Here is a 25725-nt window from a genome sequence, read left to right on the forward strand (position 1 = left end):
ATCACTCTCCATAACCTGAGCAACTGCACACAGTTTTTGGTACCCTATGTTTTCTTATCAACAGATTTGGAAATTGTCTCAGAGCACTTGCGTGTGTGTCTCAAATGGTTAGGTTACCTTTTATCTGCAAAAACGTCCTTCACTGTTTCACGAAGCAGTTGTGTAAAAGTTTCTATCACGCCACACAAAAAGCTTACATTTGCATACAGGAACCCCAAATCGTATTGTAAACATCCATCTTTCAATAAACCTTGAAGTATCGCAATGGATGACGCGTTAGTTTTGTCAAACTCATTCACAACACAGATAAAATATCATAATTATTTGTTGTGTAATCCCAAATAGGATAGTAATTTACTTATTTACCTTGTGTTTCAACAACTCCAAATTGCAAAATAACTCGGAAATTCTTTTTTGTCTGGAACGTCTAAAATACCTAGGTATGTATATTTTATGTTATTTCGTAGAAATGTGTGTTTTATGTGCTAGAAGTAAAATCATGCATTTTTATGTGGAATAAAACTCCGCAGATTACGTTGCAACTATTTGGATGGAACTCCTACCGAGTTTGGAAAAAAAAAATATGTTTTCACATAAAAATCCGCTCCCAAATTATCACTCATCCCCTTCCTTGCGATTAGCCAAAAGTGGCAGGAATGTGAACTAAAATAAACCAAATCAATCAATCGATCATTGATCAAATTTCCGTGAATTTTCTTCCTAACGCCTGAATGTCAAGAGTATGTAGATACCTTGGGTGGCAAATCCTTTGAGAGTTCTGGTACAGTATGCATCGCGATGGAAGAGGATTGGGGAAAGCAGGTCGCTATTCTTTCATTTTTTAAAACGGAACACCCTTTTTTTTTTTTCGTCGTACCCTTTTCCTATCTTCCTTCACATACACAAACGTCACCAAAGTCCAAAGGAAACGAAATCTGTCCCAGGGCCATAATACCATAATACGAACCCACAAAGGCACGGAAATTCAATTTTCCGAAACAGAGGAGAAAGCATTTCTTTTGACTCTGTGTCGAGATTTATGACATTCGTTGATGTAACAATATTTCTGAACGGAAAAAAAAGCATCGGAAAATTTATACAATTTCACGCTCTCCTTCCTAGCGGTGGTTCAAAGTGGATGCGACTGTTGTCCTAGGATACGTTGCGTCCCCTAGCGGTTTGATTTTCCCTGAAGGGACGACGAGGAAAGGATTTTCGCATTCCGGAGTTCCAGTTGAGCGTCTTCTGTCAGTGGCACGACCGTTATCAATTGAGTCGTGGGGGATCGAAGCTGACATGATTAACTTTTGGATTTTTGTAACCCAGTGATTTCCAAACCAGAAGGCCTTCTTTGGTTGTGAAGTTACTTTGGAGCGCCAGTGTGCAGCTTATGGGAGCAATGAACATCTACTGTGATGCACCTCAAAAACTATTTTAGAAAGACAAAGCACACATTCAATGAACAGGGTGTCTACCAGAATAACAAATCCAAAATTGTCGACTTTTTCATAACCTTCCTTTCCATTTTCTTAACCTCCATTTCCCTTCTTCTTAACATGTATATAATCCACTTAGGTATAGTTGGAAATCAAGATAATACATATTTTCATTCAATGAAAAACCCATAGCTCAAGGCTGGTTAATATAAAAACTGAAGCTGTACTTTAACATGGCATTTAGACTTGCTTTTATTATAAATACATTTTAAAATTAATGCTTCCGACTTCATCTTACATGAGCAATGGCCACATTATTTAATACTAACTGATTGCCCGGGAATTTATGTATCCCAATATTTTATTAGACAGGAAAATAATGAATTCTAACTATAGTGTTGCTTGCTGAAGGGTGGGTTCACCAAATAATTTAGCGACTCCGAAAACTATGGATTCGACATTAATGCAGGTCAATTTTGACATTTTATTTATCACCCCCTCTCACCCCCCATACCGATAGGTAATGCACTTGGAGCTGAACGGCATTCGTAGTGTCACTATTCATCTTAGCGACCCCGAAAACTATGGATTCCACACTAATATCGGTCGTTTTCGATTATTTTTACATGTCACCCCTTCCCATCCCCACCTCAAGGGGTGCCAGGGGTGTCTTACCCCAACAGTATTTCTTTCCAGATTGCAAGTGAGATGTGTACCAAGTTTGGTTGAAATTGCTCCAGGCGTTCGAGAGTTATGCTGGAACTTATACATTCTTACAAAACTTCACGCATACAAGAATATAATTCTTAAAGAACAAAGGGAACAAATCTAACTACAACTGAATACAATTTTAGATTCCAAATATTCAATTTTATCAAATTCCAGTACGATGTAAATTTACTATACTGTAAAAAAATCCAAAAATTCTTGACCACAAGCATAATTTTTTGATTTTCTATTGACTTTCTTTGACCTAATTGTTGATTTCTTGACTTTTTCTTGGCTTTCTTGACCTAATTGTTGATTTCTTGACTTTTTCTTGACATTCTTGACATTCTTGACCGGTACACACCCTGATGAATCTTTTAACATCAGAATAATCCATCTTGAACTTTTGTGCTTTTCGTCCTTACGTCTTCGGTCCACTTTATGTTTAAATAGGCTAATCAGGTTCATTGACCGATTCGGCTTATATTATTTCGCATTTCTGTTACTTTTGGCTAACCACGACGATGAGAATGAAATTGATGAAGAAACTCTCACAAGGAGCACCCATGTCCAGGCCTGGATTCGAACTCGGGTTCTCTGTCGTCGTAGAGCGTTGTGCTAACCACTTCGCTACGGAGGTTGGCGGATTGGTAATTGGAAACAAGATACAGGTGGAGGTAGAAATATTAATCGTTCGATTGAACGACTCATTGCAATTAGTCCATTGAAAAAAATTGATGCGATGCATAATGTCAAATTACTCGATGATGTAGACAGAAAATGACGCGACAATAAATGGGAAGATTACATATTTATTTCATGGTAGTCACTCCTGTATTTTGCTATTTTTTTCATATATTTTGAGTTATTTTTTTCCATGAATGGAAACTTGAGTAAAAAGGCAGGTTATTTCACCAAGCAACCATTCCTTGGCCCTCCCCTTACCATGATAGCCAATGCAATTGCAACAAGCCCTGGGTAACACACCAATAAAATTTGACTCGCCCTTCCAAAAACTTAAATTGTATTTGATAAAAAAAAAAGGCGGTTGGAGCAGTAATGGTCGTTTCGGTGTACCGGTTATTCATTTTGAGGCAAGAGACGTTGTCTGGAACGTCTGCGGAAGCAGTACTAAGATTCTTGAATTCGTAAGCACGTATTTGGTTTAAACCTTAGGTATAAGTGTGTTGCACAATAGAGAATAGTGCTAAACTAACACTAGGAATGTCTAGTTACTGTTATTGTAAAGTATTTCGGAGTTAATACGTAAGGATTTTACCTTACTTACTGCAGTAAAACGAAACATAGGAAGGGAGCTGGACGTTACTATAGAAGTTACATAAGATATACTGTTTTAGCTCTACAAGGAAGATGCCGACAGTTCTAACACCAAGTATACAGAAGATAAGATCAGAAGGAAAGTACTTCATTAGACGATCTATCCCTTCCCCTATCCCCCCTCAGTGTGCCTTAATGCCTTAGCGTGTGTGAAGTGCTTTAAGCCGGCTTTAGACGAAAGCATTTCCTTTAACATTTTGGCTAGTATTAATGCTATGTAAATGCTTCCAAAAATCTTATAGCAGAAAGTACTTTACACGCAAGCATTTCATGTAACATTTCGGCTAGCTTTTGCGATTACAATGTATAACATATACAGCATGAAAGGCACGTCGAGTTACGCCATCTATGATGAGTGCACGGTGTTTACATTTGAAACAACTAAAATATTATTCCATACGTCTACAGTAAACGTTGTAAAGTATATATTTAATCAGTGCCATGCTTCTCTACCTAAAACCATTTAATACGAAGCGTAATTCCTCTCGGTTGAATAATTATCGTGTTTTAAAAATGTGAAGTGATGCGTTGTTTACATCTCACACAGCCGCCATTACAACTGCGCTCGTAACCTAGAGGTCGCTTCTGATTGGTTATGCTACGAAAAATGCTACAGAAATAGGACCGATCCTATCCTTGAAAAATGCCATGAAATATGCCATGGCATATGAAAAGCCATAAGATTTCTCACTTTACACGGTAGCATATTGGTCATGGCGTAAATGTTAAGAAAAATTATATGGAAAATGCTTTCGTCTAAAGCGGGCTTTAGTGTGTTCAAGTTTGACCGAGTCTGCAGACGTTGCTAAAATTGCTAATGTTTATTGTAGCGAAATTAAAAAGATTTAACAATAAAATCAAAAAGGAGAAAGGGAAAATTTAATTTGTAGTTCGTTTTGGATGTATAAGTTGTGGTAAAAATTAAATGTGTGAAGTTTTTACAAATTGTCACTATTTTTACTATTTGTTATCAAATGTCAACCAGAAGCTGACTTCTCAACGTATTGTGGATGCACCTGTCAATAGTGACGTCAGGAAACGGGGCCTATATTTCTTAAGTAAGGTTAATAATAATATTAAACATTATTGTCTGCTCCTCCCCACACCGTGGTCGGCGTCACTCTTTGTGCTCTGGCTACGGAACGCGCGCAGGTCCGAGTCTTTTCCCTGAGATTTAGGCCTGTGTATGGGAGTGGCCACCCACCATCGTGAAGAAATTGGAGAGCTACTTATGCGTAGCGTAACCCGGTCACGGAAATCTTCAACAACGCCTGGGCGTTCGTTGTGCTGACTACACGTCACTCTATAAATGTTTGAATGAATAGAATCAGGTGGGAGTGAGGCCTGGGCCTAAATGGACTGTTGCGCCACGGGTTATTGTTATTGACTGCTCCTTGTCAGTATTAACATAAATACCAAACTGACCTCTACAAAACAAAACAAACAAAAAAAAATGATACACAATCTGGCAACTTACCATCATGAACTTCTCGTACTCCTCTTCTATGACTGTGCCGTTGTAGTAGCGATGATGAGCTTTCACGTCTGGGAAGAAATAACCCTTCTTGCAGATGCACTTGTAACTTCCGCGACGGAAACCCAGTCCTGGGATAGGGACACACTAGAAAGAAGGAAAAATAATCATTTGTATGCAATATTTTTTGCCTTTTCATTATATGGTACAAAAAACGTTAACAGAACACACATAAACTGTCTTAATCCACAAAGGGTAAGCATCACATTATGAATCCAAAGACACAGAAATAATTTATCCTACATACAATTATATACAGAGTTATCAAAATGAACTCAGTGGTTTCAAAAAAATAATATGTTTATTGCAGACCAATACTAATGTGCATTTCAAGGTACATGTGCAGAAAAACTCTGAAAGTTTTATTTCAGGCGGATAGAGATGCTGTATGTCAGTGGTTCGAAATCTTCGTTAGACTGTGGCCCGATAAATTTAGTTTTTTTTTAAAGTCAATGTCCCGATCTCAACAATTGTACTCGTAAATTGTTTCTATTTTTTTAAAAAAAACAACCATTATACGTTAATTAATATGAATCCTTGAAATTTAATATTAATAAATAGATTATGGTATAATGATAGAGAATATTAGTTCGATTATGCGTAGTCTTCTTGACAAATGCAAAATTCGGTTCAAATTAGTTGACTACAACTGGGTCTAATGGAATCATTTAGTTTCGTCTGACCAATTAATTTGTTAGTGCTGATGTTCATTGGTATGTCTCGTTCGTCACTGATGGTCGACCACTTGATTTCCCTTTACACAGACAACCCGCAGTCACGATAGGTTTGCGCCACTTACGAAGGACTTTCTTCGTTGAAATTTCGTTCTCCAATGTCGCAACAGATTTTGTTTCGTGGAACTGCAGGACACAGAATGCCTTCTCCTCTCCAGACGCCTCCATTGATTGATTGATTGATTTGTTGTTTTAAGTCCACTTTATGCACAGTAAGGCTAATCTGGACTGGACCTACAGTTGAAAGTGGGATTCGAACCACTTGTGCCTCCACCGGGTATCGAAACCGTGACCTCTTGATTACAAGGCGGCGACGTTACCACTGCGCCATCGGGGAGGCCCTACCAGACGCCTCCATGTTGCATCGCACGCTCCTGGCGGCGAAGTGTGCAACCAGCACTGTGCGGAACTATTCGAATAAAACTTGTGGACATCAGACACAGATGTACACACACCGGCAATAAAAATGGGGTCACCTAGATCCTGAAATACTTGCATCCCTGCAAGGCGTTGTGTGTGTTGCCTAACTCTACGGCGGTGGCGGAACTTGCCATTTAAAATGTTGATATTAAAATCTAATCATCGCCGTAGAATTAGGGAACACACATAATGCCTTTAGGAAAGCGAGCATTTCACGATATACGTGTCCCATTTGTATTGTCTGTGACTGTACACCAATACATTAACGATATGTTCCATGAGTTCCGCACAACAAATCACTAAACCAGGGAGGGAGTTCCTTTTAATAACCCTATATTCTATGAATATACTCTTGCTCTGCACTATCCTGTATTATCAGCTTTAAGAAGGTAGCACAAATGCAGGGTGTCGATAAAAGAACTCCGGAGTTTTAAACAATGATAGCGCGCAAACGGTATTAGGTAACTCAGGTTAGTTAATTACTTTGAAATCAGTAGCTCATCAAGTTTTATTCAAGCCCTTTGGAGTTTATTCCAACAAAGGTTGGCAACGCTGTGCAGCGTTGACCTTGAAGTGGCCGAGCCGAACACAGTCAGTGCAGTTCAGTGCAACGGCGACGCCACAACAGAAGGTGCAGTGTGTGATATGACCTGTAGAAACTGGATCTGCTATTACTGCACAGCGGAACTTTCGACGCAAGTATGGTGGTGTTTAGTCTTCGGATAAAACCATTCGTCAATGTCTTAAGGCGTTTAAAGAAACTGGAAGTGTGGATTGGAAGGAAAGGGCCTATTTCATGGTTTCCAAGAAGTTCGGACCTTACTCCCTTAGATTTTTTCTATGGGGACATGTGAAGAACATGGTTTATGCGGAGAAAATTCAAGCAACCATCTAAGGCAAAGAATTATCGCTTCTCTGGCAACCATTACCCCAGACATGCTGGCCAAGACGTGGCAAGAAGTTGATTATCGTTTGGATGTGTGCCGTGCTACAAACGGGGCACACATTGGAATTTACTAAATTGTAAACAAAATTTGATAACATTACCTTCAAAAATATGTATTTACTTTTTACTGAGTTTCAGTTTTTAATAAAATATCTAGCTTCAAAACCAGAGTTCTTTTATAGATACCCTGTATATCTGTATCTATAGGAATACCCTTAAGGTATACAGAACTTTCTTTTCTTTACATTTCTATAGCTATACGTAGCAATATTTTACCCAACAGAATGAAAACACTTTCAACCAGCAGATCGTACATATTTTTAATGCTTGAAGAGCTTATACGTAGAGAAGGTATTATAAAATTCCACAAGCCACTTTTAATGAGAAGCATTCAGACGTGGTGACCAGAGCAGCTTCATCAGCCACAAAAAGTTTTCATAACTAATCTACTTTTTCTCTCTCTTTTCGTCGGAATAGAGCGTCGACGAACGAGAAACTTGAACACAGAATGAATCGATGCCTCGCCATTACAACAATGTTTCTCGCACGAGTAACTTTCTGCTGTCCGATGAATAAAGGGGGTTAAACTCCCCCGCCCCCTTTCCTCTCTATTTTAATTCAATGTGTGCGTTCGTGCAGTTCTTACAAACCAACTAGACGCATGGATATTTCGACGAATAATACGGAACGAATACAATGGCAGAAAATATTTTATTTTTAATGGTGCCTCGTCGGGAGAACTTTGTTTCCTTGAGGCACATTCGGGTGAAATGTGTCTAATTGAGAAATACAAGGAGGATAACGACGACGTTATTATCTGAACGTGTAATCAAATATTTGTTTGCAAATGTTTTTATTTGTTTCAGTGCAAATTATATCCATCAAACAATGCGTGTATTTCACATCATCCCTCATTCCCATCTTCGCAAATTACCCAAAAGAGTCACTAGAAGCGAAGTAAAATAAAGCAAATCAATCAATCAATCAATCTTACTATTAGGTGATTTATGTTGCTTATTTGCGTTCAATCCTGCATTAGAAACAGAGACAGGTAAAGGAATTCGTCGGCTGTGAAGTGCAAATGATAGTGTAGAGGAATGTCTTAAAAAACAGGAAAGGAATAAATCATTCAGTGAATAGCCACGTCAAGAGGAGTGTTACCCAGTTATAATAAATCCAGGCACCGAAGGCACGAGCATAACTTGGGGTTGCTTTTGGAGTGGGAGAAGAATCAACAAGTCTTCCACCCCTATAATTGTTTGATTTGTTCATGATATTCTTCGAAGGACAGACAGGAATTGCATGGACAGTTGGTTGTAAGCCACTCATTGTTGTCACTCACTCATTGTTGTTTCTTCAGTTGTTTCTTCGGAGCGTGATATTGCAAAGCACGGAACTGCATTAGCAATGGTTTTGCTACTCGAAACTCGTGTGTTTTTGTTTTGACTGTTCACGTAACCGGATAAATGAAACCAGGCCTCATCTGAGCAAATGTGACGTCGAGAATATCCTCTCCATTGACATCAATAAAGTCTCTGAACCACCTGCAATACTCAATATGGTTGTCGTGGTCCCTTTCTTGCAGATTTTGCACCTGTTATTTTGTAGGGGTGTAAATGTAAGTGATTTTTCAGTGCGGTTCTTGTGCTGCCGTACGATACACTCACTTGCTGTGACAATTTACGAATTGACTTCTTTGGGTCTTTCTCTATTCTAATCGAAATATCCCGTAACTTGTCCTCTGCTAGAACTCGTGACCTGCCTGATTTCGGCGCATTCTTCACTGATCCCGTTCTGCTAAAATTATCGATCAACCGCCGCACTGCATTACGATGTGGTGGATCAGTATCAGGAAACCTTTCCATAAACTTATTTCGCACTTCTTCTGTATATTCACCTCCATGTCGAAAGACTTGTTTCACCAAAAACACACGAGCTTCGAGTAACAAAACCATTGCTAATGCAGTTCCGCCCTTTGCAATACCACGCTCCGAAGAAACAACTGAAGAAACAACAGTGGGTGACTGACAACAATGAGTGGCTTACAACCAACTGTCCATGTCCTTATGCACCAATAAACATCAAGAAAGGGAAGATTTTCCTCTGCGTAATGTAGCGTAGTGTAGGTGCACAGTTACCTTTTGCTCACCCGTTAGTAACCATTCCTGTTGCCTAGGTTATGTTAATTATTTGTTATTCATTATATCAGAAGCTGTTTTCCTGCTTCATAGCGCCTTGTAATCAAGGGGTCCGGGGTTGGATTCCCGGTGGAGGCACATAGTGGTTCGGATCCCACTTTGAACTGTAGGTCCAGTCCCGATTAGCTTTACTGTCCATAAAGTGGACTTAAAACACCAAACCAATCAATCAATCAAATCCTGCTTCACATCATTTTAGAAAGGGAGAAAGATTGATTGAAAGTGAATGAAGGAGAGGGAAAGTTATGGATACATATGAAAGAGACATACAGACATAGACGGTTGATAGATAGAGGTAAGGAGAGCTTTAGAGGCAAGAGGCAAGAAGAAAAGTGAGAGAGAAATAAGAAGCAGGAGGGGAGGAGAGAGATGGAGATGGAGAATGATAGATAAAGTGAGAGAAGACATAGGAAGGGAGAAATGGAGAAGGATTTATACAGAGATATAAGGGTAAAAGACAGGAATAGATTCAGAGAGAGGTAAGAGGTAGGGAGAGAGAGATGGAGAGGGTAGATACAGAGAAAAAATACGTGGAAAGAGACAGATGAAAAGGATAGACACAGAGAAAGATAAGAGAGAAATGGAGTGGGATATACACAGAGAGGGATAAGAGACAGGAAGATAAACATAAGGATAGGTACAAAGAGATTGAAGAGGCATGAATAAGTGATAAGTGAGAGTGATAAGAGGCAGGAAGTGATAAGGAGCGAAATATACAAAGAGAGTGAAGAAGAGTGCGACATATAGAGGTTGGAATGTAGGGTAAGAGAAAAAACGAGATTTGATATGGCTTTCCTTCACTCGTAAACCATCAAATCAAGTAAACTGAAGTTGCAAATCCCATGTAAGGAAGGTACCATCGAGCTAAGATGCTAATTTGCTTTCAGTCTCTTCCGGAAATAAAGAACCGATTGTGCCAAGAAAAAAAAGAACGAAATGAAACTCTACACCACTTCCTTTGTCCCCAAGTGGTAATTTATTACGCCATCGAGTTGGAAATACTGCCGAAATATATTCTGTTTAGCCGCACAATAGCACGCAATCAAAGAAGGGAAGATTGCGAGATTTCGCCGCTCTCGACGATGAACAACCCACTAGATTTCCCTCCAAGGAAACCCTTTCTTTGGCTTCTTTGATCCCTTGTTCCGCTTTCCCTCTTCTCTGCTTACTGCTCTTACTGCAAGCGAACTACTGATTGACCGTAAAGAACTTCAATCTATTTTGTTGTCGCGCGCAGATGGGCGGTTGCTGTGGTCTGGACTGTGGCATTTTTGAATCGGGCCTTCGTCTAGTTTTACTTCCAGAGGGTAGCGGCGGAATGAACGTAGCGAAAATTGGATGCTGGCTTGAGAATGAGAGAACTTGCATGTGGCATTATATGAAACATTTAACCATTTCATCAAGCAAATGTAAATGTATTTATTTATTTATTGCCTGTAGTATTATATGGATATGAAACTTGTTCCGTTACATTAAAAGAGGAACATAAATTAAGAGTATTTGAAAATAAAATCCATGCCCAGATATTATTAGAATAATTAGATCAAGAAGACTTAGGCGGGCAGGCCATGTGGCACGAATAGGAGAGGAAAGAAGAGTTTACAGGATTCTTGTTGAGAAACCTGATGGTAAGAGACCAGTAGAAAGGTCAAGACGAAGCTGGAGTGATAATGTTGAGATGGACCTAAGGTAAATCGGAAAGGATGGAAATGATTGGATTGATCTTGCTCAGGATATGGACAGATGGAAGGCTTGTGTTGCTGCAGCCATAAACCTTCGGGTTTAAGAAGGCTAGAGAGAGAGTTAGTAAATTTATTGATAAAATTCCAAATACAGAACAGATGGCCATTTTACACTGAAATTGTCAACAATGAAAAAATAAAAAAAATAACACAAAAATGAATAGCAATTTAACAAAAAGAAGTACTACAAGGGTTGGATAAAAAGTAATGGCAACACTGGTATAATTGGTACTTGACTGTATTGGCAGAGGAGCACGTGTTACATTCCTTCAAAGTAATCGCCCCTCATCTCTACGACCTTCTGTCACACGTATGGAAGGCGTCGTACACCGTCAGCGCGTCCATCTCTGTCGATTTCCCGCAGTGACCGCCCTATAGCACGTATGATGGCTTCGCGCGTGTCGTAGTGCTTCCCGCCCAGTGGTTCCTTCATTTTGACAAAACGGTCGTAATCACACGGTCTCATCCCGGTGAATACGGCGGATGTTCCAGTACATCCCACTACCAGTTATGCAGAAGCGCCGTCACATTGTTCGCAGTATGACACCTTGCATTGTCAAGCAGGATGATGGGACACCGTGCCGTAGCTTCCTTCTTAATGCGAGACGAAGGTGGTGTTGCAAGAAGGTGCAGAAGTAGGCAGCGTTGACCGTCTGCCTGAGAGACGTTGTTCTTCTTGGCTAAACATATTGTTAGGGCCCTTGCACTCTAGTCCTCTGCTTCAGAGCACTGCTGTTTTTGACTGAATAACATACAATCGCTCCCACTCACTATACTTTCTCGTCTGACATTCCCTTATCAGCCACGAAACGGTTGTGGCGCTGTGACTCACCCCTTTCACGGGACAGCAGTGTTGCCATTACTTTTTATCCAACACTTGTATTTACAAACATTTCCTCTGATGGAAGGCCAAAAGGCATACGCCGAAGAAAATTATTTCAATGCTTGATGGGAGGTCATTATATAGTGCGGAAAGTCTGTAGACAACAGATCTTTCTTGAATTTATATTCTAGGTTTTCATGTGTGAAATAAGCTTGTGTTACGTGTTGTGTTGGTTGTATCCTAATTGCGAACTCCTAATTGTGAACAGTCCTAATTGCGAACAATGTCTTCATCGTCCTAATTGCGAACACATAAAAGTGAGAAATAATTTCATGTCCTAATTGCGAACACATGAATCTGAAAAACCTGTTTTCAGAAACAGATAAGATAGTGACGCAGAGAGACAGCTGGGTTGAATAACAACAATAGCCAACCTGATTGACTTACCATGGTCTTCTGCTTTGTAAATCCCTCCAAGGTCATTTCACCCTTTCAGTCTGTCGACGTAATCTGACTTTCAGTCGTGTGTTAATGACTCGAAAACCCCTTGGTGCCTTAAGTGATGTGGAACTTCTTCAACAGGAAGCACCGGACAAATAATGTAGTGGAGGGATGGAACAAAAATACCCAGTGAGCTAGGTAGTCCACATTGGAGAGTGGAGACAGAGCTTAAAGGCTGATGCAGACAAGTCTAATGGCATGACACTTAGGATGGAATTATATATGCCTTGGCGACGACTTTAATCATGTCGAATTTTCTATGATCCAACAAAACACTGAGCAGTCTCAAGTCTTGAACTGAGTTCCTTTAAAAAAAATCGTTAAATAGACTCGGAAAGTGTGAGGGAATGTTGTAGGTCCCAAGGCAGAAACATGTGTTCGCGATTAGGACATAGTCCTTCGAGTATATTCCTATTCAGGCAGCAAGTACTCGTAATTAGGACTGTTCGCAACTAGGATTGTTGGCAATTATGACGACATTGCTGTGGTTATAGGTTCTTGAAAGTGGAATTCCTCAACGAGTGTGTTGCAGCGGATTTTGCAATTGAAAATTTTGTATAAATAATTGAAACCATTCTGGAAACGGTGCTGATATGCAGTCTGTAAGTTTATAAAAGATAAGAGATGCAGAGATGAAAAATTGTGTAATGAGGGATCCCTGTAACGAACTAGGAAATGAGAAAGACTGATTCGATTCTAGAGAGCAGAGTTGGACACGCCATGGACCAGACAGGAGAGCAATATTCTATTATTGGGGATATGAATGACTTGATGAATTAGGTGAGGGCTGAGATGTCACTAATTTCAGAGAAATAATACAGTAAAACTACTAAGTTGACACTGTAGAACAGCATCTGTGTGTAATGGTAGTAGTCTTCAACAAAACTCGCGGAATTTGTGGCCAACAAGCCTTGGAGCTTTTACTACAACAAATCAAGAGAGAGCTGACTTTTGGCGACATTTTACATCGTCTTACGAAGAGCTTATCCACAAAAGTCTAAAGTTCTTATTCCCCGCACCTTCCACATATCAAAATTGGACATCCTCTGGCTTAGTAGTGACGTCGTCGCCTTGAAATCAAGTGTGCCATCCGTGTTTCATAGCCGCTAGAGTCATATAGTGGTTCGGATTCCACTTTAAACTATGCTCTGTAGATCCAGTCTGCAACATTAGCCTATCTGTGCTAAACTTAAAACTTAAAAAAAAAAACAAGATCAAAATTACACCTTCTAAAAATTTGTGTGTAATTTCCGAAAAAATACGTGCTTCAGAATAAATCTTCGTTTGTTTATTTCTAATACTCGGCAAACAGAACAACACTCTCTCTCTCTCTCTCTCACCTCTGGCAGTAATACAGGCCCGACAACAACATGGCATGCTGTGAATAAGGTCATTAATCTCATTTTGCGGTATTAAAGCCCATTCTTCCTGTACAGCAACTCTTACACTCGCCGCAAAATAACTTCGGACCTCATAACAAAAGCACAAGAAATTACTTCTTTATCACAGGCCGGAGGCTGTCTCGAATCACTGACTTGTTGATAAAAGCAAGAGACTTGGTACGATTAAGTGTTCTATCATTAAATACATTTTCAGTCGAGTAGCCAATCGATATCTGCGCTCCGACGGCAGCCATCTTGAAAACAATCCCCCATATTTGATATTTTTTTAGTTTGATATGTCTCAGGAACGATGTCTCCTATGAACGTCCGGTTTTTTCAGAAATGTTCCAAATAGTGTTAACTTTCATAATAAATCAATAAATCTATTTTTGAAAAATAAGAAATAGAAATTTTTCAGAAAAACTACAAAACATTTTATGAGAATAACTGTTAGTTGAAAGTCTTAACAATGATTATTTTTCCAAAAATTATGTGGACTTGTTTATAAATTGTATTTCTCTTAAAATGTTATTTAAGGTAAATTTATAAATCTGGAAAAAATAGGGGCTCAGTTCGTCTAAAGACTTCTAACAAACACTAAGTAATCTTACAAAATAGAAACTGCCATTATTTGGTTCGAGAATTATTAATTAAGACTTTCTGAAAAACTTCTATTTCTTATTTTTCAAAAATAGATTTATTGATTTATTATGAAAGTTTACACTATTTGGAACATTTGTGAAAAAAGCGGACGCAGATAGGAGACACCGTTCCAGAGATATTTCAAATCACAAAATATCAAATATGGCGGATTGTTTTCAAGATGGCGGCCTCGGAGCGCAGATATTGATTGGTTACTCGACTGAAAATATCTTTAATAATAGAATAATTAATCGTACCAAGTCTCTTGCTTTTATCAACAAGTCAGTGATTCGGGATTTACCCTCCGGCCTGTGATAAAGATGTCATTTTTTGTGCTTTTGTTATGAGATTCGAAGTCATTTTGCGGGGGGTGTAACTCCTGGAAAGTGTTTGGTGGAGTCGGACGTGAAGCAGTGCGTCTCCCAAGAGCATCCCACACGTGCTCTATCACTTTCATGGTTGTACGAAGACAGGCATGCCATCTGCCGGCAGAATACGGGTGTAGTATTATGTATTTACACGTTACTATCACATGATCGTATTATGTGATCAAATGGACACAGGGGGGGCAGGATTTCCACTTGTTGCTTTAATTTTGGACACACGGGGACAGACTTTCCGTTTGTTGCTTTAATTTTAGACACACGGGGACAGAATTTCCATTTGTTGCTTTAATTTTGGACACAGGGGTACAGAATTTCCGTTTGTTGCTTTAATTTTAGACACACGGGGACAGAATTTCCATTTGTTGCTTTAATTTTGGACACAGGGGTACAGAATTTCCATTTGTTGCTTTAATTTTAGACACACGGGGACAGAATTTCCATTTGTTGCTTTAATTTTAGACACACGGGGACAGAATTTCCGTTTGTTGCTTTAATTTTGGACTCAGGGCGACAGAATTTCAATTTGTTGCTTTAATTTTGGACACAGGGGTACAGAATTTCCGTTTGTTGTTTTAATTTTGGACACAGGGGGACAGAATTTTCATTTGTTGCTTTAATTTTGGACACAGGGGGACAGAATTTCCATTTGTTGCTTTAATTTTAGACACACGGGGACAGAATTCATTTGTTGCTTTAATTTTGGACACAGGGGGACAAAATTTGCATTTGTTGCTTTTATTTTGGACACAGGGGGACAGAATTTTTATTTGTTGCTTTAATTTTGGACACAGGGGGTCAGAATTTGCAATTGTTGCTTTTATTTTGGACACAGGGGGACAGAATTTTTATTTGTTACTTTTATTTTGGACACAGGGGGCAGAGTGTCAGTTTGTTGCTTTAGTTTTGGACACAGGGGGACAGAATTTCCATTTGTTGCTTTAATTTTAAACACACGGGGACAGAATTTCCATTTGTTGCTTTAATTTTGGACACAGGGGGACAGAATTTGCAATTGTTGCTTTTATTTTGGACACAGGGGGACAGAATTTTCATTTGTTACTTTTATTTTGGACACAGGGGGACAGAATGTCCATTTGTTGCTTTAATTTTGGACACTGGTGTATAATAGGGCTGAGCCGATATCGATGCCGATGTATGAAATTTATTAATAACTAGTTTATTTGTAATTTGAAAATAAACATCATAATACCAACCGGATCACTAAAGAAATCCATGATAAATGTTAGGAATTTAAAATATGTTTCTTGAACTGACTTGAAATATCTTCAGATTATTGCTCAATGCAAAGATATAATAAGGACAATCCATGCCTTTTTGCAAACATAAACAAGTAAGAAAGTCAGATAGAAAAAAAATATGGTATAATATTAACTCAATGAGTTCAGTACCAAGATGCTCCCTACAATAGAAATATTGCAGTGTATTGTTTATACGGACCTACGACAACAGCGAAATTCGAAAAAGAGAAGGTTCCCGAAGTCACGTCAGAACTGAGCTCTTGTTCTCCCTCGTGTCTTATCTCATATCAAGGCCTGCAGTTCCGCCTCGAATTCAGTTCAAGCAAACAAGGGTACGGAATGACAAAAACGTCGCATAACTCTTGCCTCGAACCGAGGGAGTTTAATAGAACTCTTTCCTCGGGATGCACGGCTGCACACAATAAGAATTTTCCAAGATCCTCTTCGCTTTATAATCAAAAGCAGAACGTCCACCTCATCATTTCCTTATCTGCCGGATTTCTTATTCACGTCAAGATATCCATCACCCGCGCGCAGAATTCGGGTTATTTCCTCTCAATTGCAGTGAGACTCTGAGGTTGAGTCAGAGCATCTCAATTTCTGAATAGTGGAGTAGCAACGCGCGCGCGAGAGAAGCAAGAATATGGAGAAAGACAGCACACAGAGAGAGAGAGAGAGAGAGAGAGAAAGAAAGAAAGAAGCAAGAATATGGAGAAAGACAGCACACAGAGAGAGAGAGAGAGAGAGAGAGAGAGAGAGAAGCAAGAATATGAGAAAGAGAAGAAAGAGAGAAGTGAGCGAGATACAAAGAGAGAGAGAGAGAGAGAGAAGAGAGCAGAAAGGATATAGGGAAAGACAGCACAGAGAGAGAGAGAGAGAGAGAGAGAGAGAGGCAAGAATATGGAGAAAGACAGCACAGAGAGAGAGACAGAGAGACAGAGAGAGAGAGAGAGAGAGGCAAGAATATGGAGAAAGACAGCACACACAGAGAGAGAGAGAAAGAGAGAGAGAGAGAGAGAAGAAAGAATATGAGAAAGAGAAGAAAGAGAGAAGAGAGCGAGAGACAGAGAGAGAGAGAGAGAGAGAGAGAAGGAAGAATATGAGAAATAGAAGAGAGAGAGAGAGAGAGAGAAGCAAGAATATGAGAAAGATAAGAGAGAGAGAGAGAGAAGCAAGAATATAGAGAAAGACAGCACACACACACACACACACAGAGAGAGAGAGAGAGACGAGAGAGAGACGAGAGAGAAGCAAGAATATGGAGAAAGACAGCATACACACCCAGAGAGAGAGAGATAGAGACAGAGACAGAGAGAGAGAGAGAGAGAAGCACACACACAGAGATAGATAGCGATAGAGAGATAGAGGGAGAGAGAGAGAGAGAGAGAAGCAAGAATATGGAGAAAGACAGCACAGAGAGAGAGAGAAGCAAGAATATGGAAAAAGACAGCACACACACACAGAGAGAGAGAGAGAGAGAGAGAGAGAGAGATAAAGCAGAGATAAAGGTAAGAATATAGAGACACCCACACAGAGAGAGAAAGGGGAAGAGAGGGAAATCAGAGAGAAAGGCAATAATATAGACAAAGAGGGAGAGAGAGAAGGGGGACCGAGAAGAGAGAGAGAGGGGGAAGAAGAGAAATACAAAAATACAGAGAAGCAGGAAGGGTGGGATAGAGGCAGGGGCACACACACACACACAGAGATAGATAGAGAGAGAGAGAGAGAGAGAGAGAGAGAGAGAGAGAGAGAAAGAAAGAAAGACAGAAAGACATAAACAGAGGCGAGCGCAGAGATAAATGGCTAAAGAGAGACAGGCAAGCAGAAAGATTGATTCACTGATTTGGTTTAATTTATCGCTTTTCAGCCAGTTTTGGCGATGAGGATGAGTGCTAATATGATGAATGGTCAATCACAAAGAACAACCATGTCCAATAAGAAACTCGAACCCAGGATCTCTGGCGTCGTAGTGTCTTGTGCTAATCATTGCGCCAGGGAAGTCGACACAAAGAAAGTGAATGAAGAGAAACAGTAGAGTGGAAGGGAGAAAAGATGTAAGTGAAGAGCCGGAGAATAATAAAAGGATGCAGTGGGCGACAAAGATGTGCATGGGTTGACTCATTGACTGGTTTACTTTATCTGACGTCGCATTTCTTCAACTTGTGACTAATCGCGACAATAGGGATGAATGATGGTAAGATGAAAATGGATGAAGGGTAATCACAAACAATATGGTCGACGCAACACAAGTCCCACAAAGAATTATACTTGCCGCGAGTCCAGGCGCAACATTGCAGTTACTGGGTCCATTACGTGGAAGTAAGGTTGACTTTAGGGTTCGTCCAGCAAAGGTCACCCCTCTACAATGCAATATGGACACAGAAAGAGATAATGAAGTGAAGGCAAATGAACACACAAAGAGAGAATGAAGTGAAGACAAATGAACACAGAAAGAGAGAATGAAGTGAAGACAAATGAACACAGAAAGAGAGAATGAAGTGCAGACAAATGAACACAGAAAGAGAGAATGAAGTGCAGACAAATGAACACAGAAAGAGAGAATGAAGTGAAGACAAACGAACACTCAAAGAGAGAATGAAGTGAAGACAAATGAACACAGAAAGAGAGAATGAAGTGAAGACAAATAAACACAGAAAGAGAAAATGAAGTGAAAACAAATGAACACAGAAAGAGATAATGAAGTGAAGACAAATGAACACAGAAGGAGAGAATGAAGTGAAGACAAATTAACACAGAAAGAGAGAATGAAGTGAAGACAAATGAACACAAAATGAGAGAATGAAGTGAAGACAAATGAACATAGAATGAGAGGATAAAGTGAAAACAAATGAACACAGAAAGAGAGAATGAAGTGGAAACTAATGAGTACAGAAAGAATGAAGTGAAGAAAAACGAACACAGAAATATAATGAAGTGAAGACAAATGAACACAGACAGAGAGAAACACGAGAAAAATAAAGAGAAAAGGGGAGAGAGAAGAGAATGAAGGTGAGGAAGCACATCTACAGACATGCCGTTACCAACGATTTTTTTCCAGAGAGGGGCCAGATACGAAAATGTGTTTGTGAACACACACAACAAAGAGATGTAAAGAGATTACAAAACAGTTGAAATTGTTTTTATTATGTGCTAGATTTTATTTAATTATTGCTTTCAATTAATAATGATCAATAAAATTTCATGCTACATTAGTATTTCATTCTCTTTCATTTGTGGAACAAAGAGAAGATCATAAATGCTGTGAGGTTGATTAAATTCGGTTATTTTGAGTTTCTTTTCTGCCAAATTTAATCGCGAAGATGAAGAAGAGCGAAGATATGATGACATTGATGAAGGAATACACTCACAAAGAACACATATGCTCAGGCTGGGATTCGAACCCGGACAACTGGAACCACAACGTATGCTTCCCACTCGACAAACTCCGAAAGAATTCCCATTATTTCTGTTTGCCTTGCTCGAATATCAAATGCTATTCTCCACCAATCTGTTGAGCCTTCGTGGCGATTATACTCCATGAATATTTAGGATTTCCAGTGAATTTCGGTTCCTTTCGCTGTCAGCGTTCTACATACGACAGGAACATAAAGAGAAAAACGGGTTTGCAAAACAGGTGATCCAGACATACGAAGAGGAATATTTAAACAGAGTGAGTGGAACCAGAAAAGAACACAGACACAGAGAGAGAGAGAGAGAGAGAGAGAGAGAGAGAGAGAGAGAGAGAGAGAGAGAGCGAGGAAGAGGAAGAAATGCGGACCGAGAGAACAGAGAGAGAGAGAGAGAGGGGAAGAGGAAGAAATGCTGGCGGAGAGAACAGAGAGAGAGGAAGAGGAAGAAATGAGGACGGAGAGAACACAGAGATAGAGATAGAGAGAGAGAGAGAGAGAGAGAGGAAGAGGAAGAAATGCTGGCTGAGAGAACAGAGAGAGAGAAAGAGAGAGAGAGAGAAAGAGGATTAAATGCTGGCGGAGAGAACAGAGAGAGAGGAAGAGGAAGAAATGCGGACGGAGAGAACACAGAGATAGAGATAGAGAGAGAGAGAGAGGAAGAGGAAGAAATGCTGGCGGAGAGAACACAGAGAGAGAGAGAGAGAGAGAGGAAGAAATGTGGACGGAGAGAGTAGAGAGGGAGACGAAGAGGAAGAAATGCGGACCGAGAGAACAGAGAGAGAGAGAGAGAGAGAGAGAGAGAGAGGAAGAGGAAGAAATGCGGACGGAGAGAACACATATATAGAGAGAGAGAGGAAGAGGAAGAAATGCTGGCGGAGAGAACAGAGAGAGAGAGAGAGAGAGGAAGAAATGTGGACGGAGACAGTAGAGAGGGAGACGAAGAGGAAGAAATGCGGACCGAGAGAACAGAGAGAGAGAGAGAGAGAGAGAGAGAGAGGAAGAGGAAGAAAAGCGGACGGAGAGAACACAGAGATAGAGAGAGAGAGAGAGGAAGAGGAAGAAATGCTGGCGGAGAGAACATTGAGAGAGAGAGAGAGAGGAAGAAATGTGGACGGAGAGAGTAGAGAGGGAGACGAAGAGGAAGAAATGCGGACCGAGAGAACAGAGAGAGAGAGAGAGAGGAAGAAATGCGGACGGAGAGAACACAGAGATAGAGAGAGAGAGGAAGAGGAAGAAATGCTGGCGGAGAGAACAGAGAGAGAGAGAGAGAGAGAGAGAGAGAGGAAGAAATGTGGACGGAGACAGTAGAGAGGGAGACGAAGAGGAAGAAATGCGGACCGAGAGAACAGAGAGAGAGAGAGAGAGAGAGAGAGGAAGAGGAAGAAAAGCGGACGGAGAGAACACAGAGATAGAGAGAGAGAGAGAGGAAGAGGAAGAAATGCTGGCGGAGAGAACATTGAGAGAGAGAGAGAGAGGAAGAAATGTGGACGGAGAGAGTAGAGAGGGAGACGAAGAGGAAGAAATGCGGACCGAGAGAACAGAGAGAGAGAGAGAGAGAGAGGAAGAGGAAGAAATGCGGACGGAGAGAACACAGAGATAGAGAGAGAGAGAGGAAGAGGAAGAAATGCTGGCGGAGAGAACAGAGAGAGAGAGAGAGAGATAGAGGGGAAGAAATGTGTACGGAGAGAGTAGAGAGGGAGACGAAGAGGAAGAAATGCGGACGAAGAGAGCAGAGAGAGAGATATAGAGGAAGAGGAAGAAATGTGGACGGAGAGAGCAGAGAGGGAGAGGAAGAAAAATAAATGCGAACGGAGAGAGCAGAGAGACAGAGAGAGAGAGAGAGAGAGAGAGAGAGGAAGAAATGGGGACGGAGAGAGCAGAGAGAGAAGGAGATAGAGCAAGAGGAAGCACTGTGGACGGAGAGAGCAGAGAGAAAGAGAGAAAGAGAGAGGAAGGAGAAGAAATGCTGGCGGAGGGAACAGAGAGAGAGAGAGGAAGAGGAAGATATGTGGACGGAGAGAGCAGAGAGGGAGAGGAAGAGGAAGAAATGCGGACGGAGGAAGATAGAGGAAGAGGAAAAAATTTGGACGGAGAGAGCAGAGAGAGAGAGAGAAAGAGACAGGAAGAGTAAGATAAGCGGACGGAGAGAGCAGAGGGAAAGGTGGAGAGAAATACTCAATCAACTTGAGCGATTGACATCAGAGCTTTCTGACTATTTAACCAAATGACCATGCTCTTTCCACATTACACAGTAAATACATCAAAGTGTATTTACTGACACTTATTTACCCACTGACAGTTATTCCACATCCCCTTAAACACATAAATATATGGACAAGTGGGTGTAACAACACTATTGATTGATTAATTTGGCTTATTTTACCATGCTTTTCTACCACTTTATTATCGCGAAGATGAAGATGGGTGATGATATGATAAAGTTGATTAAGGGGCCCATGCCCAGACCAGAATTCGAACCCGAGACCCCTGACGTCGTAGCGCGCTGTGCGAACCACTCCGCCAGGGAAGTCGGCGTGTAACAACACTAAAACCATTAGTTATTCTCTATTGACAACTATGGGGGTCGTAACTTAGAAGATAATTTTAAGGGGGCCTAATTTTGAGGTGGCAGAATCAAACTGGACCTAATATTGAGGTGGCAGAATCAAACTGGACCTAATATTGAGGTGGCAGAATCAAACTGGACCTAATTTTGAGGTGGCAGAATCAAACTGGACCTAATATTGAGGTGGCAGAATCAAACTGGACCTAATTTTGAGGTGGCAGAATCAAACTGGGCCTAATTTTGAGGTGGCAGAATCAAACTGGACCTAATTTTGAGGTGGCAGAATCAAACTGGGCCTAATTTTGAGGTGGCAGAATCAAACTGGACATAATTTTGAGGTGGCAGAATCAAACTGGACCTAATTTTGAGGTGGCAGAATCAAACTGGACCTAATTTTGAGGTCGCAGAATCAAACTGAACCTAATTTTGAGGTGGCAGAATCAAACTGGACCTAATTTTGAGGTGGCAGAATAACACTGGACATAATTTTGAAGAAGTACGATCACACTTGGGGCCTAATTTTGAAGTGGCAGAATCAAACTGAACCTAATTTTGAGGTGGCAGAATCAAACTGAACCTAATTTTGAGGTGGCAGAATCAAACTGGACCTAATTTTGAGGTGGCAGAATCAAACTGGACATAATTTTGAGGTGGCAGAATCAAACTGGACCTAATTTTGAGGTGGCAGAATCAAACTGGACCTAATTTTGAGGTGGCAGAATCAAACTGGACCTAATTTTGAGGTCGCAGAATCAAACTGAACCTAATTTTGAGGTGGCAGAATCAAACTGAACCTAATTTTGAGGTGGCAGAATCAAACTGGACATAATTTTGAAGGGGTACGATCACACTTGGGGCCTAATTTTAAGGACGTAGAATCAAACTTGGCCTAATTTTGAGGTGGCAGAATCAAACTGGACCTAATTTTGAGGTGGCAGAATCAAACTGGACCTAATTTTGAGGTGGCAGAATCAAACTGAACCTAATTTAGAGGTGGCAGAATCAAACTGAACCTAATTTTGAGGTGGCAGAATCAAACTGGACCTAATTTTGAGGTGGCAGAATCAAACTGGGCCTAATATTGAGGCGGCAGAATCAAACTGGGCCTAATTTTGAGGGCTAGAATCAAACTGAAGCTAATTTTGAGGTCGCAGAATCAAACTGGACCTAATTTTGAGGTGGCAGAAGCAAACTGGACCTAATTTTGAGGTCGCAAAATCAAACTGAACCTAATTTTGAGGTGGCAGAATCAAACTGAACCTAATTTTGAGGTGGCAGAATCAAACTGGACCTAATTTTGAGGTGGCAGAATCAAACTGGACCTAATTTTGAGGTGACAGAATCAAACAGGGCCTAATTTTGAGGTCGCAGAATCAAACTGAACCTAATTTTGAGGTGGCAGAATCAAACTGAACCTAATTTTGAGGTGGCAGAATCAAGCTGGACCTAATTTTGAGGTGGCAGAATCAAACTGGGCCTAATTTTGAGGTCGCAGAATCAAACTGAAGCTAATTTTGAGGTCGCAGAATCAAACTGGACCTAATTTTGAGGTGGCAGAATCAAACTGGGCCTAATTTTGAAGTCGCAGAATCAAACTGAAGCTAATTTTGAGGTCGCAGAATCAAACTGGACCTAATTTTGAGGTGGCAGAATCAAACTGGGCCTAATTTTGAGGTCGCAGAATCAAACTGAAGCTAATTTTGAGGTCGCAGAATCAAACTGAACCTAATTTTGAGGTGGCAGAATCAAACTGGGCCTAATTTTGAGGGTAGAATCAAACTGGACCTAATTTTGAGGTGGCAGAATCAAACTGGGCCTAATTTTGAGGTCGCAGAATCAAACTGAAGCTAATTTTGAAGTCGAAGAATCAAACTGGATCTAATTTTGAGGTGGCAGAATCAAACTGGGCCTAATTTTGAGGTCGCAGAATCAAACTGAAGTTAATTTTGAGGTCGCAGAATCAAACTGAACCTAATTTTGAGATGGCAGAATCAAACTGGGCCTAATTTTGAGGTCGCAGAATCAAACTGAAGCTAATTTTGAGGTCGCAGAATCAAACTGGACCTAATTTTGAGGTCGCAGAATGAAACTGGACCTAATTTTGAGGTGGCAGATTCAAACTGAACCTAATTTTGAGGTGGCAGAATCAAACAGGGCCTAATTTTGAGGTCGCAGAATCAAACTGGACCTAATTTTGAGGTGGCAGAATCAAACTGAACCTAATTTTGAGGTGGCAGAATCAAACTGGGCCTAATTTTGAGGTCGCAGAATGAAACTGGACCTAATTTTGAGGGGATAGAACGGAACTGGGTCTTATTTTGAAGGGGCAGAATCGAACTAGATCTAATTTTTGTGTGTAGAATCAAACTGGACCTAATTTTAAGGGAGTAGAACGGAACTGGGTCTAATTTTGAAGGGGCAGGATGAAACCTGGGGCTTAAATTTAGGGGAAGAAACTCAAAAAGTTATCCATCCCATAAAAACAGCGTCCAGGATTATTTGCGTTTGCGAAATCACAAATATTACTCTTTATTACTTTGCCCCTCGGACCCCCTAATTTGTAAATTTTAATAAACGTGAATATTTTGGGGGGAGTGCTCATCTCCCTTGTCCCCGCCAAGTTACGCCTATGTTGTCAACCATTTACCACCAACAACCTTCTCGTAAAACGTTATCTCTGAAGACGTAACATACGATAATAGCCTTTAACGAAGGACCATTATCGCCAAGCGATGTGTAGCTCCGTTCGTGCCGCTTTTATTTCAGCATCAAGAACAGAGAAAGGTTTTCGCAGAGAGCGTAGTTGAATCCCCATTGTTGGCCACGAGATTCTCTCGTGTGCATTTGCGCAAATCAAATATTTACCCTCGACACGCATGCCGAACGCTGACAGCGGAAGGAACCGAAATGCTCTGGAAATCCTAAATATTCATGGAGTATAATCGCCGCTAAGGCTCAACAGGTTGGTGGAGAATGACATTCGAGATTCGAGCAAGGCAAGCAGATATCATGGGAATTGTTTCGGAGTTTGCCGAGTGGGAAGCATACATTGTGGTTCCAGTTTTCTTTCTGTTTTTTTAGTTTTTTTAGAAGAGAGATGTGAGTTGTCAGAATAGACCTACACACTGTCCTATCTATCTTTGGAGCAGGCGAACGAAAACAAGTCTCTGCGCAAGTAGTGATGCGAGACGGCTTCACCAATGAACACGTGAGAGGAAAGGCATTCCGTGTACAGGGTTTCTACGAAAATAACAAATCCAAATTTCTTCATCTTTCTTTTCTTTTTCTTGACCTTTTTCCTGTACATTTATTTAATCGCCCCCTACTTAAGTAATTAAGAAAATATTTATTCAATGAGAAACCCCTACCACAAGGTGGTTAAGACGAAAACTGAAATTGTACTATAACAAGAGATTTAGACTTGCTTTATGTAAAAATTAATGCTTCAGACTTCATCCTGGGTGGGGAATGGCCACACTACTTTATTCAATATTTTTTTTATTTATTTAATTTATTATTTATTTTTACAAAACTTCATGCACGAAATAATGTAATTGAGGACTAAAAGTGGTAAACGTTGTAAGTGCCAAAAGCAAAAGTGTTGGGAAATCGCATCGTTCCGCACATCAGCCCGTAAGAACGTGCACACTAGTGACCTCTTTACACGCCCTTTGAACTACTTAAAGGGCTACCAACCACA

General features: G+C 40.4%; 1 protein-coding gene across 1 annotated transcript in view; it reads right to left on the reverse strand.

Moving 5' to 3' along the window:
• The window catches only part of LOC146001273 (metabotropic glycine receptor), a 981963-nt gene that overhangs the window by 324492 nt on the left and 631746 nt on the right, over positions 1-25725 (reverse strand). The window contains exon 4 of the mRNA XM_083138577.1: positions 4960-5103. Coding sequence (XP_082994703.1) covers positions 4960-5103 — 144 coding nt within the window. The remainder of the gene's footprint in view (positions 1-4959; positions 5104-25725) is intronic.

This window comes from Lepisma saccharinum, chromosome 17, assembly GCF_977018435.1.
Source record: "Lepisma saccharinum chromosome 17, izLepSacc3.1, whole genome shotgun sequence".
Taxonomy (NCBI): domain Eukaryota; kingdom Metazoa; phylum Arthropoda; class Insecta; order Zygentoma; family Lepismatidae; genus Lepisma; species Lepisma saccharinum.